The sequence below is a fragment of the Megascapheus bottae genome, chromosome 32, assembly GCF_031878675.1.
Source record: "Megascapheus bottae isolate mThoBot1 chromosome 32, mThoBot2.hap1, whole genome shotgun sequence".
NCBI lineage: Eukaryota > Metazoa > Chordata > Mammalia > Rodentia > Geomyidae > Megascapheus > Megascapheus bottae.
Window position 1 is genome coordinate 907,606 of NC_143540.1, and position 16,749 is coordinate 924,354.

The 16,749-nt window shown below is 46.2% G+C and overlaps 1 protein-coding gene and 1 long non-coding RNA gene across 2 annotated transcripts in view; one reads left to right on the plus strand and one right to left on the minus strand.

Moving 5' to 3' along the window:
• LOC150042995 (uncharacterized) overlaps nt 1-16,749 on the plus strand; it is a 99,797-nt gene that overhangs the window by 42,597 nt on the left and 40,451 nt on the right. The gene's annotated exons all lie outside the window — the stretch shown is intronic.
• Agtr1 (angiotensin II receptor type 1) overlaps nt 8,655-16,749 on the minus strand; it is a 31,799-nt gene continuing 23,704 nt past the window's right edge. Inside the window, exon 3 of the mRNA XM_090323327.1 lies at nt 8,655-10,694. Within this exon, the coding sequence (XP_090179453.1) occupies nt 9,569-10,648 (1,080 nt within the window). The 5' untranslated portion in view covers nt 10,649-10,694 and the 3' untranslated portion in view covers nt 8,655-9,568. The remainder of the gene's footprint in view (nt 10,695-16,749) is intronic.

Genomic DNA, 16,749 nt, shown 5'->3' on the forward strand with positions numbered 1-16,749 from the left:
CTCAGCTTCCTGAGTAACTAGGATTACAGGTGTGAGTCACCAGCCCCCAGCTTCCCCTCTTCTTTTGTATTTCTTTATGGATTTCCTGGTCCCTGGTAATTCTGAGGGTCATTTCTTTATAAATGAGCAAGAATTGGATGTGATTAGGCATTTCATTTTGTGGCTGTCCTCAGTATCCTGGGAGAAGGCTGTTTGGTAAGGTGACTGTAACACTGTGTTCTGTAGCCTGGGGCTTTCCTTCCCTCCCTCTTGCTTTCTCTCTGTCTCTATTCTTTGATTTATTTGGCCGCTTGAAATTCCCATACTCATTTGTAAGTTTCCTGTACACTGCTCTCCCCTCTCAAGAGTCTGGAGGAGCTGTGTCTACTCTGCATCTGTGTGACTCATGGATACAGGTGGCCTGTGATTTTTGACTGAGTAGAGTTAGTTTGCTACAGAGGTTCCAGTGTCCTGAGCTGTGGAAATCTCCCCATGGAGTCATTCCTGTGCAGTGACTTTGTGTTTACCTCGGCCGAGGATTTCTGCTTTTGACAGTTTAGCTAAACTCTTCCACTAGTCTCTCTTGGTGATATTTCTGCACCCTGTTTCCTAACTTCTGTTAAACCCCAGCCTCTAGTCTCTATAGTCCATGGTGATTCTAATATCGCTGGGGGAGAAATATCTTCTACTTATTCCTGCCTTGTCTTACACTTGGCTACGAATTAAAATATTGTAAAACATTTTGATGATATATTAAGGAACATTTTAATGATTTAACCAGAGAAGTCTACATTGTTTTTAGTAATAAAATGTTGTTAGCCACTTAAATGGTTAACAATGGTTAAATATTGAAATAAATGATCATGCAGTTGCAGGATGAAATAATTTATAATTATTATAAACAATGTGGTTGAAAGATAATAAAGTAGATAGAAAATGCTTCTAATATAATATTAGGTTAGGAAGCATGATACAAAATTATAGGATGTTTTGTGAACAAAAGGGATATGCATAGAGAAGGCTGAGAATATTCTAGAATATTAAGAGTATCTCTGGCTGGTGGGATTTATTGTTGAGTTAGTTTTGTTTTCTGTAGAGTGTAAAATGAATTTTAGCCACCGTTTCTATGGCATAGCCTTGCCATTTTGGAGATGTATTAGAATGATGATACATTCCTTATGACTAGACAAAATAATGACTTCCTCTGTTTTCTCTAATCATGTTTTTATAGTTCATTTTTTTTGAAAATACTGCAGACTTGACCTTAAAAAGGGGAAAAAGACTGCACATTTCATTTAACGAGTAATAAAAAGCTGGATCCTCATTTTGCATTTAATCCTCCAGGGAATACATTTTGCTGTAAGATCTTTTCATTGTGATTCCCAGGTCTCAGGTAATTCTGGCTCACGCCAGCTATTCAGGGACTGTATGTCTTATTAGTTGAATAGATGCAGGGACATCGGTTCACTGTGTTTTCTCTGTCTCCAGACTGAAACCACTTTCTGGTATTCCATGAGATTTTGGAGAGTTGCTGTTTCTAACACACCAGCCGACTCATGCTCGATTTTCCTCCCTCTCTGTGCGGTTGCCTTTTAGTAGCTCTGCTGTTTCAAATCCTTGAAGAATTGGTTGCCTCTTGTTTGAGCGCTTCTGATACCTTCTTGGAGAACAGGCATTCTGTGACCAGCTTTCTGCTTCATCCTCCTCAAGCTCTCAGCTACTTTATTTCAGGCAACAAAAATGTATGCTTAGCATCTTGAAGAGGAGAGGGAAAAACACCTCAAGCAAAATAATAAAGATGGTTAAAATAAAACTCAAAGCATTAAAAAAAACCCCAGTTACTCCATTCTTCTGGAAATGAAGTAACATTGTAAGAGAGACAAACAAATTTATTTGTAACTTACCCTGCAGTTGCTTACCGATCTGAACTCCCCCAATTTTGGCTGCATTGTATGTAATACATAAGTTATGGAGTTGACAGATTTTAAAAAAACAACTTTTTTTTTGGGAGAGTCACAAAACTTTCGACCTGTTCAGTTTGGGCTGGAGATGTTGGCTCAGCCCTTTGCCTAACTTAGTAAACTGTGTAGTGTAATATAGATGTGACTCTGAGAATTATGCGATGTACAATTTCCGCTTCTGTAATTGAGGGTTATACAATACTTCACTTTCAGAAGTCTTTTAGGATTTCAAATAATGTGCTTCAGAAAACCTAATTTAAAAAAATATGACTGGAAACGATGTCCCATCATGATGTGACTTCTTTTGTCATGTGAAGCTGGACATCAGTAAAGCGTGTCTCATTTGGCCAGCGTGACTGGTTTTTGTTTTCTCTTCGGATGGCCCTCCTTCCTCACAGCTGCTGCTGGTAAAGTCACGGCGGAGCCAGCCGGGCCCACTTTCCTAATGATGGGTGGAAGGCTTTACCTACATCACCCCAGAGCTGTTAGAGATTTGACAGCTCATCAGACCCAGACTTGTAATTTTCTGGAGGAGAGAACTGGGATTTAGAGGGCTTACCCAAACACCTCCATGCTCCCCTGGCGTCAGCTGTGTGGGCTTGTCACACTTGGGGCACTGTGATTGGTGGAGCACACGGAGGGTCTTTCCTGGGCCGGGATCTGTGGGTTAGATGAATTCCCTTATTGAATTTTTCATTATTTTCCATCTCCTTGTGCATTTAGCGCCGTGCTCCATCTCCTCTGGTGGCTTCTGGATCTCTGCAAGGGTCTTTCTGTAGCTGTTTTAGATCTAGGGAATTCTGGGAAATCACGCCAAGGACGTGAAAGTCAATTAGGATTTATCGAAATGTACACCAAGAAGCTCAGGCACAAAATCAATGGGGATGGAGCCTGCACACGCAGTCTTCCTGTGTGTTCCACACTGCGCTCTTTCCTGCCTGTATTACCTGTTACATTTTTATAAGCACTTCTTATTCAAGCCAGGGCCAGAGGAATGAAAAGTTTATGAAGGGATCAGGGTGTTTATTTCTCAATTTTCTAGAGCTACAGTATGAATCCCTCCACCTTGGTGAATCTTTTTATAGAAATAAGTGTTTGCCAGAGAAAAAGAAATCTGCTGGTGTCCTGTCAGTGAAACACTCATTTGTTCTGTGTGTGTGTGTGTGTGTGTGTGTGTGTGTGTGTGTGTGTGTGTATGTGTGCACCCACGCTGTGGGTATATTTTGGGTATATGTTGTTTATGTCAGGGTATGATAAATAATTATTGTCATAAATGTATGTTCTCTTTAAGCTCTTCAAGATACTTCAACTCACTATCTTGAATTCAGTACACATACAACTTTTTGTGGTCTCTTATAGGGCTATTTTGTAATTTTTACTTCAATAACTATGCATGGAAGATGTGTTGAGATATTCCTTTCTTTTTCTTTTTTTTTTTCCAATCCTGGGCTTGAACTCAGGGCCCGGGCACTGTCCTTGAGCTTTCTCAAGGCTAGCGCTCTGCCACTTGTGACACCACACCACTTCTGTCTTTTTATGTGTACGTAGTACAGAGGAATTGAATGCATGCTAGACAAGCACTCTACCACTAGGCCACACTCCTGAGATTATTTAAATTGATCAACGAATCTTAGGCGGCCCTTAGAAAGAGATGATTATATCTCTTGTGCCCCATCACAACAATGCACTGTCCTTTCGAAGATGTTAGAACAGATGACTGGGAAAAGAAGTGAAATCACGTTTGTGGTGATGACCTATTTGAACACAGCATCCCGTAACCATACACCGAAACACTGCACACTCTCCGTGAACATGCAGTCTCTCAGTAAAATAAATGCAATCACACACACCTCGATAGCTCCATAGGATACCTACCGCCACAAATGAAAATGGTCATTTTGGCTTTTGGTGCTCGCCTCCCTGAAGTTGTTTGCTGGCTGGCAGATGCAGGCACCTCTGTGCCCACCGGAGTTGTACGTTTCTACCTTTGAGTTAAGGTCCTCTCTAGAGTCTGGGCCGGTGTGCTTAAAGCTTGGTTTGGTTGGCATAAATTGGAGTTGTCAAGGATAGCCTAAATCTTCCATTCTTCATTGAGAACTGGTGCTCTACTGCTTGCCCTGGCTAAAAGGCCTCTCCTACCTTTCCATGAGGGAGGCCGTCCCCTGAAAGACCTGACACTCTCCTTCCTGAGATACACAGAACAACTTCAGAACTGTCAGCAACAACAACGGATCATGAAGGCTAACCATTACCAGCTTTTGTCATGTGGTTGTAATTGTTGCATGAATTCTGCTTCAATCAGGGAAAAATATGCTTAAGTGCCAGTAAAACTTTTTACAGAGCAATGAAATTTTGCAATTTATGGCTTTGTACAGATCAGCTCGTGTTACTAGGCAACAGCCTGTGTGTTGCTCCCTCAAATTCTTCTTTAATGTCTGGCATTGGTACAAATTCTAGCTTTAAGAAATCATAATGAACTATTGTAGACACTGGTGTAGAAAGTGAAATGGAAGTTGTGATGTGGAGAAAAGGAAGCAATGTGAAAAAAATACCTTTGATGGAAAACAGTAAGAATATTCAGAGCTTAACTCTATGCCCCTCGTGGGGAGAGAGGGGTTCTGCACGAATTTAATGGTTATGTAGCTGTCTGGCTGTTAAGCGGGCCCAGTTCTGGGCACTTAAGCCATCATATTTGTGATGGTTATTTTAATTAAGTACCCTGCAGGATAATCCATGACCAGGCCCGTGTGGTATATGCTTGCTGTGAACCCACACGCATTTGAGAGAAGATAAAGCCCTGAAAGAGATACAGTGGGTCTCTCCTTCCATCTTTACATACAGTCCGCCTGAGGTAATACGTTGCTGCACAGACTAAGTCTTAGGATTTGTGCCAAGTCATGATGGCATTCTCATTCCACAGGAAAGCGATGAAAACCTGTTCCTCAAAGCAGGACCAAGTTAAATGGCAAGCGAAGCAGGGTGGCATCTTCAGGAATGTTTGGTGGCTGAGAATGAATCGGGGCGATCCTAGAGGCCTTGCTGGAATGTCTGTGCTGGCCTTGGCTCACTCTTTGGAAGCGCCTTCTGGAATGAATGATTTTAGGGTTTGGAATTTGTTATTATTCTCAGGCAGCACACATGATATTTCAAAATGAGTCCCCGTGCCAAGAACAGCAAAAGTCATATTTTGAGTGAAAGCTCCCAGAGTTTTATTTTAGCCCCAATATTGCAAATGCTTGAGATTTATAAGACCATCTTACCTGCCAAGGTGTGGGAGATGGGAGTTCAACTCCTGGCAGAAGCCTGACCTCAGGTACTCACTGGCTCCTCATCATTCTGGTTGAGACAAGAGTCAGGAGGGATCTTGACCCGGAAGATCTTACTGGAAGCCCCACCGCATGGGGGTCGGTAGCCTCCCGAGGCCCTCAGGATAAACCGCACAGAAGTTGTAAACTTGGGGCACTGTGCCGACTGCACTGCTGTAACGTGCGCTCTCTGCCGCAGGGCCTGTTTTCAGGCCCGGAAAGAGGGTGAGTGAGATCTATCCCAGTCCACTGGGCAGCTTAGCCCCAATTTCTACTTCTCTTCTGAGAAAAAAAGTGTGTATGTATTTGTTGATTTATTTTTATTTTTGGCACCATGGATTGAAGTTAGGGTCTTGCACTTGCTCAAGCAGGTGCTTTACCTCTTGAGTCATGCTCTTGCTCCTTTTTTACCTTTGTTGTTTTTATGCCAGGGCCAGTCTGAACTCTACTCCATCTGTTTGCACTTCCTGTGTAACCAGGATGCTAAGCAGAAGCCACAGCACCCAGCTAACCATTGAGATAAGGACCTTACTTTTTTTTTTTCCCCAGCTGGCCTGGTACTGTGATCCTTCCACTCTCAGCCTCACAAGTAGTTAGGATTATATGTGCCAGCTACCACGCCTATTGTATTTTATTTTTCAAGAGAAGCTTTGTGGGACATAGAAAGAATCAAGCATTTGGCCCGGGGGATATAACATGCTTCATCATCATTTGGCTTCTTGAGGCAAAGTGAGCATAATAGCAAAATGGCTTTTAATAGTTTCAAAATTAACGTCATTTGTTCACCAAATTTCTATCTCATGTTATAGATAAATATTTTTCTATCATGCTGCTTGAAGGGAAAAATTCTTATGGTGCTTAAACTCTTAAAGGTTTATTTATCCAAAGCTTCCTTGTACATGAATGATTTAGAATTAAATATGGATAAGGCTAAATTATCTCCTTCTGTGTTAACATATTTTGGAAAAAAGAGCTAGTCATAGTTCTAATTCCCCCCCCCTTTCTCTCTTTTTCTCTCTCTCCCCCTCCCTCCCTCTGATTATGGAAATTTAGTGTTTTTTAACTCATTAAATAATTCTCAAGCATGTTGAGGTGGCTTGATGAATAAAGACCTTTCCTGCTGGGGGCAGAGCCTGTACTTACTAGAGCCAAAAACTCCCAAGCCACTGGGCCTTGTGTGGTGGATGAGGGGGTCCCACAAACAAAGTCAAAACCCCCTTCTCTTAGGATTTCACATTAAGTGATAAGTTCCAAGTTAAGTGTTTTTAAAAAATAACTACTCTGGCAACAGAAGAGCATGTCACCATCTTGGGGGGGATCCTGTGCCACTTTGGGGTGATATGCATCATCTTGGGGGTCTGTGCCATCTCAGGGAAGGGTCTGTGACCCCTCAGTAGGAGCTGTGACACCTCAGGTGGACCTGCACCCTCTCCAGGAGCTTTTCCCCCAGGTGACAGTAACCCATAATCTTGCAGTGTCCCCATTCCACTCAACTCTGCATCCTTTTCCACGACACCTCGTCCCCCTTGCACGCACGTTGCAGGACACCCCATCCCATCCCTCCCTTTTGAGAGGTGACACTGCAGGGGCTTAGTCCAGCTGACCCTGATGTAGACAGGAAGTCCTGGGACTTAGTCCGTGTTGCTTGTGCTGGATGGCCGATGTGTAGGCACGTGGAAGACACAGCAGGAAAACGCACCCGCACATCTTAGCTGTGGATCCTTGAACCTTGTACTCTGGTCTCTCCATTTTAGACATGGGTGCAGGTCCACAGAGCAAGGTGACCTGAGACACAGCTATGTTTCAGACACTGATGGAAACATCGCCTTTCTGGTTACCTTGGGTCTTGTGAAGACAGCTTCTCTGGCTGCGTGGGATCCCAAGCTCACATCTCACAAATGTCAGCCCCAAGAAGGGCCAAATACTCATCTTTAAATCCATCTGAAAATATCTCAGAGAAACTAATGTGTATGTTTCAAACTCGGACCAAGTTGTTGTGGCCTTGGGATGTGTTTAAGCAGAAACCACTCCTGTGCTACTGTAGTTCCCTGGTGAAGGGACACTGCAAATGGTTCAGGTGTCTGTTGAACAAATAGACAACTTAATTGTATGTCGATTATATGTTAAATTAAGCGTTGGCGATGAACTCAGAACGTGGTGTGTACTGGCCAAGTCCTCTACCACAGAGTAAGGCTCCCAGCCCAGCAAAAAAAGTATCTTCACTGACTCTATCAAAAGTTAATTTGGAAATCTGAGTCTGACCATGATCTCTACTCTTCTGTCTCTTCCACTTCCTCAGTCCCTTTTCTTCGGTCCTCCAATCAAGACCTCCAGTGTCTTCCAACAGTGGGTGCATTTTCCTATCCTTAAGCTTGAAATTGTGCCCTTTGTATGCCATTCTTTATAGCTGGCTCCTCTCTCTGATGTCTGGGTTTCCTTGTCCTCTGATTGGTCTGTGTCCAGATCCAGTATGGCCCCAGGGCCCATGGCATCTGTGTGCAGTTCCTCCCTGGAAGCCCCCAGCCTCCGGTCTCCCCTCAGTCTCTGTTCCTTGTCTGCCCCTGGTTTGCTCTGTCCTCTGCCCTCAGGGATCCCCTCTTTCTGCCCCTTCCTTCGTGTGTATGCCGCACTCTGCCGCACTCTGCCCGCTCTGGCTGGTGGAAAGGCCTGTCACACCTTGGGAGTGGTACATGACACAGCTCTGAGACATGGCAAAGCCTGTCATGTGTCGTCAGATTCGTGTCACATAACGCTAGGCCCCCAGGACAGCACGAGTTAAACCAAACGAAATCCATTAAACCCACCAGTGAGTGAACTGATAACTGAAACGATGGAGTTTGTTCCCGAGGTAATAAGAATTCAAACACAGAGCTCTAGAGTTCTGTCAGGCATCTAGATTTTTAAGGGACATAAAGATAGTCCAAAAACAAGGAGTCTATCGATACTTTAAATATGTTCATGAAGTATAAGTCACAGCAACCCATCACGTTTTGGCACATGACTCATGCTTCATATTAAGTATGCCTCACCGAATGAGAGGGACTAACCATCAAAGATTATCACGATCTATTCCACAAATGAGACAGGTTAAATTACAGTTTAAGGAAAGCGAAACAAAAATGAAGCACGAAATGTGATATTCCTTCCGGTAATTAAACTAGATAAGGGCTATACAAGCATCATTATCTTCAGAATATGGACTTTTTGGTGTTATATAAAAAGGCTCATGAAAGTTCAGAACGCTGTACTGGTTCTATGTTGTTCAGTAAAACAAACTAGTTTCTTCTTTATCTTTTCCATGGCAGGCTAAAAAAAAATAACTAGTATTAAATTGCCCATTGTATGGAGCTGGGAATGAAAACATTTACAGTTATTTAAAAAATCAGCATCTAAAGTACTGAAGATTGGATCCATTGTAATAAAATTACTTTATTTCAAGGGAAATCTGACTTTGTTAGATTTAAATCAAATATCACAGTTTAGGTATACACACATACACACACACATATATATATATATGTAGACTATGTACTTTTCTCAAACAGTAAAGATTATCTATTGATAGTTTTTTTTAAAGACATAAAGTATACTCTATGATATACAATCTTTGTGCCACACACACTATACATTTCTCAGGTATGGACTCAGACAAACAGACATGACTAAGAAGCCGCAACTGTACAATACAGACAATGGCTTTAAAAGAAGTTCAGCTTTCATGTGAGACTTCAGTAATACCACAGGACAATTGGCCATTTGCTGTGGTCAACAGTGTACCTGTGTAAGACACTGGCTGAATTCATCAAAGGTTCAGAAACGTGTCAACTCCCGTGTAAGAAATCTCTGTACAGAATATACAGTAAGAGGCACAAGTGGGCCACGGCCTCTGAAAGGTAAGCAGACATCAAAGCTTTCCTGCCTCCTGGGAGCAGAGAAAAATGACCCTGCACTCCCATCCTGCTGCTAGTTCTGTGCCTTTACATGGAAGTCAAAATTCAGAGAACACGAGGAGATGGTGATATGTGTGTGTGGGGGGGGATGAGGAGAATGCATTTTTGTCCGTGGAATTTCCAGGTCCATGTGCAGCCATCCGCTCCTCGCTCGCGTCATTTTTTTGAGCAGCCATTGTGGATGCCATGGGTGTGGTGGTCAACTCTGGCTTTGTTTTGCTGCCAAGGGAGAGAAAAGCTTTTATGCCAAGCCTTAGAGAAGTAGCTGGAGCTTACTCAACCCATTTTCTGCTTAAATCCCAGCAGCTACTGCTCCGTGGGGTCAAGGTGCCCAGGATGGGCGCTCCTCTGGGTCCGTCCTCCCTGTCCTCGCTCACTCCACCTCAGTGCCCGGGGCTGGCTTCTTGGTAGAAGAGCTCGGGTTGTCTGAAGGACGGTAGGAGAGCGTGCTCATCTTTGTAGAGAGAGTCGAGTGCGATTTGGCCTTTGGGGGGATGTATTTCAGGAGCTGGAGGAAATACTTTTTAAACTTTTTCCCCAGGAAGCCGTAGAAGAGCGGATTGAGGCAGTTGTTAAAATAGGCTAAGCAAATGGTGATGGGCAGGGCGGTATCCACGACGTCGGCCACGGCACAGTCACGGATGACGCCCAGCTGGATCAGCACGTCCAGGAAGGTGAAGATCTGGTGCGGCACCCAGGAGAAGAAGAAAAAGAGCACGATGGCCAGGATGATCTTAAAGATGTCGTCGTTCCGCGGCTTGTTCTTCTGTATCTCGTAGGCCCTCTTCAGGGCTTTCCAGATCAGGGTGTAACTGGTCAGGATGATCAGGAAGGGGAAGGTGAAGCCCAGGATGTTCTTGGTCAGGCCGAGCCCGATGGGGAGCGTGGAGTTCTGAGACTGGTAGTGGAACGCACACACAGTGACGTTGGTGTTTTCGATGAAGTAGACGTTGCGGTGGATGACGGCAGGCAAGCTGGCCAGGCCAGCCAGCAGCCAGATGACGAGGCAGGTGACTTTGGCCACAAGCATGGTGCGGCGGAGACGGGACTTCATGGGGTGGACAATGGCCAGGTAGCGGTCGATGCTCAGACAGGTGAGCAGAAACACGCTGGCGTAGAGGTTGAAACTCACGCTGGCGGAGGCCATCTTGCACAGGTAGTTGCCGAAGGGCCAGCGGTACTCCATCGCCGTGTAGACGGCCCACAGGGGCAAGGTCAACAGAAAGCACAGGTCGGCCAGCGCGAGGTTCAGCAGGAAAACGCTGGCCACGGTCTTCAGTTTCATGTAGAAGTAGATGACAATCACCACCAGGCTGTTCCCAAAGATCCCCACCACAAAGATGATGCTGTAGAGGGTGGGAATCATCACAAAGATGTAGCCGTGTCTCCCGGCCTTCGGGCAGTCGTCCTGGATCCTTCTGATGCCGTCTTCGGAAGAAGAGTTGAGCATCATCTTTATCTCCTAGGGCGCACGGTCTCAGGCACTGGCTCCGATGCACCTGGAGAAAGCGGAGATGAGAAGGTTAAAAAACAGACCAAAACCAAAACCAAAGCACGTCACTTCCAGGGGCACATTTGAATTTTAGAATTTGTACAGCATGGGAAGCGTCTTCTGGAGAAGTGGAGATAAACTCTCAGGTGGTGGAATCCATAGGCACTCCTAGATCATACGCGTGACGGGAGAGGGTTTCCTGAGGTAAGCAGCGCTGATCACCTTCATCTTCCAAAGCGTGATGTAGCCACTCTGTAGTCATTAGACACTTAATCTCATTTCACAATCTTTACTTTGGTAGAAAAATCATTAGCTTTCTCCCTTAAGTGGCCAGAATTTAGGTTATTGAGAAATAGGTTATTTAACAGGAATAAGAGGATGGCTTAATACCTCGGGGGACCACATTCCGTTCATAGTTTCTGGCCTCGTCAGGCAGGATCTGTTTTTTATTTAACTTCCATCTCAGGCTAATGAACTGTCTCGAATATCCAGCTTCCATTCCTGCTAGCTAGCAATGGAGCTAGCAGAGGCTATTTGTGACTCAAAGATGTTGAATGAATAGAGTCAGAGCTGGGTCAACAGAACGTAACCAGAGTGGGGGCCTGGGTGATCACCAGGTCTCTAGGGTTTCAGGAAGAATCAGACGCACCAAGGGAGAGACACAAGAAATTCTGCAGATGTTTATGAAATGGGCAGCCTGAGTCTAGCCGGCGCCGTCTTGGCCACACGGTGGATAGGACATTGGGTTTAACCGGCGCCATCCTGTGAAGCCTCGCCTCCCAGGTGATGGGAATGCCTGAATTCCTACAGGCAGGGCCTGGACTTGGAGCATAGGTTACTGGACCTGTCAGTCCTGTGCCTTGAACTTGGGATATTCCCAAGTTTCTTGTGACCTCCGCCCCCTGGCCCAGACCAGCCCAGGTGCTGGAACGCTGAGCTGAGCTTGGAATCCCACAGAGCTGGGCTCTCAGTCCTGTCCGTCTTGGTGCACAGGGCAGGACCCCTGTCGATTTCCACGCTTTTCCCTCTGCCCACCCACTGTCCACTTGGGCTTCGTTATGTACAAGAATACAATCAACAGAGGCAGGAAAACCCACACGACTTTCAGAAACTCAGGGTCTAGGAAGCAGAAGAAATGGAAAACAGGATGGACTCTGGGGAAGGCTCTAGGGAGGTTTGACTAGTTCTTCTGCTCCCTCCCCGCCCCCCGCCCCCTCCCCGGCCTTGCTGACTCCCCATGCATTTTATTCTGGTTCTTGGACTGTTGCCAGTGCAGAAGAATGATTTCCTTAGATAAGTATTCTTGACTGAAAGTTAATTGCTACATGAAAGGTTTAGCGGCTAGCAGTCATCCACGCCTTAGCAGAGATTAATTTATCGATTTGCTATTCTAATGTCTAGCTGTCATCAGCTGGATTCTGCCTAGGATGAAAACATTAGAAATGTCAAGGCCAAAGAATCTCGAGAGTTGAAAGAGGCCCAAATGAAGTCTGCAATTGGAAATTAAGACTGCTAGGCTCTGCTTGGGCAAAGGGGGACTGGGGATAGGAAGAGAGGCCGTGCACAGGAATCTCTTGGGAGCCCTGAAACTGTCAGGGTAGGAAGGGGAATCCTCCTCTCCCGCCTCCTGCCCTTGGTGACCCTGCGTGGAGGTGGACACAAATCAGGTGGACCCCTGGATCCTGTGTTAGGAGTGAGTGGAATTCGGTGGGTCTGAAATCCACCCTTGGCAATGGGGTGGGATGCGAGAGTGGCTGTGTGTGAGCTTCCCCGAGGCTCTGGACTCCGGTCTTCTTCACCAGTGGAGTCGGCCCTGACTTCATTTCCATAGACCCACGCTGACCAGCCCTGGACACCAGCCCTGGACACGGAAGGCTATTCTCCACGGCAAGGGGAGCATCCCCAGAAACGGACTGAATGACATTATCTTAATGAGCATATATCATGTATTCAGAAACTGTGGGCATAGCACTGAATACACTAATTAGAAAAAAATATTTACATGGGCATTTTTATAGTGACCAAGACTCCTCGCCATATAAGGACACACATTTAGTCACATGTGAGGGTGGAGGCAAGGGAGGGGAGGAATCTTCAGGTATGGAGAGCAGAGCTGGGGACAGCAATCGGCAGGCTTCCATCCGTCCATCTCATGGTTCCCGCATCCCCTGGCTGTGTAAATGTCATGGACACAAAGTGAAGGCCACCCTCCCTCTCTTCCTTGGTGTCCAAGACTAGCTGAGAACAGGAACTTCAGGGACAGCACGCCAGAGGCGTTTGTAACCAGCGTGGGGGAGTGCCTGAGAGAGAGGGAAGCGAGAGGGAGGGTGGCTAGCTGGCTGGCAAAAGCTATAGGACGATCTCCTTTGCCCCATTTTCTTGCTTCCAGGTCTTGCCACGTCCTGTACCCAGGCCCACCTGCTCACCAGACCCCCTGCTCGTGCACCATTTCCCCTGGGAGAAGGGAGCTGGGGTTTCAGCTTCCAGACTTCCACCATTCCCGGCGACACACACACACACACACACACACACACACACGCATGGCTGTGGGTGCCTGGGCCTCAGTTTCCTCATCTGTGAGATGGGAAGAGACTCTTAGTGTTTATGATCCTTGTAGGAGTTGACAAGTGAAAGTACTGGGAAGCGGGAAGGGTAGATACTGCTTCTATGTCTTTTGAATGTGAGGCCGGGCGGCATGGATGCATGGGCAGACAGCAGTAAAGAAGTGAGAGAGAAAAAGTGGTTTATCACTGGTAAAGCACTTCACATTGTCATTTAAACGTTAGAAATTCCAGGCCCTTCTTCTGCAGTATGGGTAAAAGAAAATCTTAGACAGCTGAACAAACTTTCCATGAGTCAGTCAGGTGGGAACTTCCCGTCTGCTGCAAACACAGAGGTTGGCACACGGCAGAGGAAGTACCTTTATTCCTCCTCACTTGCATTTGTACAAGTTGCATTCTGCTTTTTGAGCGTTTGCCTGACTCCACAAAACAAGTGTATGAAAGAACATCTCCACCTTCTCCCTCCCTCTCTCCCACCCTCCCTTCCTCCCTTCCTTCTGTCCCTTGTGTGGATGGTAGCAGGCTGTGAAACTTTGCCTTCCAGAAGAGTTTGTATGCCAGTTTATGAACTGAGGTTTCAACTAATATTCCCTCCCCCCACCTCCCCTGCAGATACTCTAAACCAGGCCCTCTACCCACACTGACTTTTCTAGTCTTTGGTCATGAAGAGGTTGGGATTTCCTAGTTCCTGTCTTTAACCAACAAAACCCAGTTGTCAGTTGCCTTTAGCACACAAGTCTAGGGACCCTGAAATCACTAGATCTTTATCTCAGTTGTGTCTCCTCTGACCCATCATGCAGATATGTGACCTGGTAAGTTCCATTTGGAACAACAACAAAGAATGCATTTTCGTGGCTGCTCACTTCACGTCTTCATGTCTAAGTTGCTGTGCATCTAATACGGAGGTGGAACCAGATACACTTTGTACCACAGATGTGTCTGTGGAGGAAGCCTCCAGGACTTTCCTGGCCGAGCTTGCTCCAGACTGGGCAATCTTGTAGCCACAGACAGATGAGCCTGGCAGAGCAGCTGGCACGGTGGGAGAATGTCTAGAATCGGTTTTGAGGCAGATGTACAGGAACTCACCACCATTCCACTGCTGGCGAGTCTGGATTGACCTCCCCTCTGGGAAACGCATGCCTTGGAGACCGTTTTGTTCAGTCTTGCCACTCCAGGGTGAATATTTTCCTCCTCACAGAGCATATTTTGTTAAAACTATTGATGCAAATGTGTGTTAGGTATGTGAGACCCAGTCTCTCCAAACCCAAGGAATGGCTCTGTGGTGTGTCTCTGTGCTAGTCGGCTCCTGGTCCTCTTCCCATGTTAAGACTCCCCAGAGGGCTCTGGCCCCGGAGAACGGTAAACGGGGCAACTGGCTTTTGTCCTCCTCATGCTCCTGTGGTACTCAGCTGTGATGATGGTGGCTAAGTCTTTCGCCATTCCCAACTGGTCTACCTCTTGCTTCATCTAAAATAACTCCAGACCCCAGGAGCCCAGCCTCGTGGTGGGGAATTCAGAAGTCCCTGTCAACCTACAACATAAGTGTCAAAGAAAGTAAAATGTCAATCCCACATTTCAGTTTCTTGGCAATAATTCAAGGATGGAACATCAAGCCACAACGAGGATTTTCCTCACTTAAGGAATCCCTTCTTTTTTTTTTTTGCCAGTCCTGGGCTTGAGCTCAGGGCCTGAGCCCTGTCCTTGGACTTTCTCAAGGCTGGAGCTCTACCACTTGAGCCTCAGCACCACTTCCGGCTTTTTTCTATGTATGTGGTACCAAGGAATCGAACCCGGGTCTTCATGCATGCTAGGCAAGCACTTTAACCACTAGGCCAAACTCCTGGCCCCAAGGAATCCCTTCTTAAGTGATAGTTTAAGCAACTCAGTTCTTATTCTAAACACTTGGCTGTTCATAGTTTTACTTTGCTTTAGGAAGGAAAGATGGAAATGAAAGACATACAGCCAAGTCCAGCTCATGGGCTTTAAAAGCTGTCCTTTGGCATGCCGGGCGAGCAGATCAGTCTGCAGTTCTGGAAGCCTGGAGGAAGGCAGGCTCCAGAGAGTGGGAGAGGAGGAAAATGAAAACTCACTTGGAAGACAGCCTGCGTATCAGTGAATGCCTGTCCTCTTACCCTCCCAAAGTCTTCTAACCTACGGACTTACAGAACTTCCCCATAAAGTCATCCCCCATTTCAGCGGCTCAGCCAGCAGGGAGAGAGAGCTGTTTTCCTAGCACAGATCCTGGCAGCTTCCTGAGGGTCTGGTTACCCACGAGAAAGGCCAGGCCATAGCAGTCAGTGTGGGCCCAGGAATGGATACCTTGTGAATGGAAACCCCGGCCCTGCCCAAGGTACCCCTTCCCTCCTGAATCCCTGAAACGTCCTTCCACGGCAGAAACTCCTCCTTCTGCCATCCCACCCTGAGGAGGGCGGGGAGAATGGCTGCCCAGCAGAGCAAAGAGAGCACGATGAGTCCGCACTTTAAGAAGTTTTTATAATTTCTGTGCTGTTCGTGGGACCTCCACTGAAGGCCTGGGCTCTGTCCCCGAGCTTTTATGCTCAAGGTTAGCTCGAGTTCTACCACCTGAAGGAGCCAGTGTTCTAACCGTGGCTTCCCTGGTAACTAGTTGGGTGTCCTTGAGAAGACTCTTCATGTCTCCAGACTTCTGCATCCACAAGTAAGCCTGTTACATTCTTGAAAAAAAAAATCTCCCTTCACCTGGGATCCTCAGGTCTCAGCCTCCTAATCAGCTAGGATGACAGCCCTGAACCCTGGAATCCAGCTGGCATAGTGCTTTTCTTTTCGCTTGAACTTAGTCCCATTCTCTTTCGAATAGATGAACTCTGTATTAAAGACAACAAAATGGAACGGCTTTTGACTTTTCACTTAAGATGAATGCAAAATTACTACAGTCCCTGTTTGTTTTCTTCATTCTCTCCCACGTTCCCGGATAGTGACCCAGGGTGATGGGATGAAGGTTCAGTTCTGGTCTTATCTGTTCTGTGCCATGTGTGACTAAAGCTGAGAGCGTCGGGCTCCCACTCTACTTACTGTCACTAAGAGGTGAGAGTTAAAGAAAGATGGGTTCATGGCTGAAAAAACAGAAAACAAGTCCCCAAGTTGTGGAGTTAAGATCAGTCTGTCCTCTAGCTGTGGTTGTTCAGAGAGCTAATACTACATGCACTGCCTCTCCCAATAGTGTGTGTGTGTGTGTGTGTGTGTGTGTGTGTGTGTGTGTGTGTATAGAATTTCTCAAAGGTTAACAGTTGATGGGGCTCATTTGCCCAGACAGACGCTTGTAGCTGAAGACAGAGAGCTAGGAAAGAGCATCACAGCATTGTGTGATTTCATATTTGGAGTCTTCTAGTCCCCATGTGTTCAGGAGTCGAGGGACACTTTTGTCTCAAGAAGGGAAGTGCTGTGAGAAGCACGTTAATCTTGATCTTAATGTCGTACTTTCTGTGAAACCATAGTCTGGCATGCCTGGAAAAACAGAGAGAC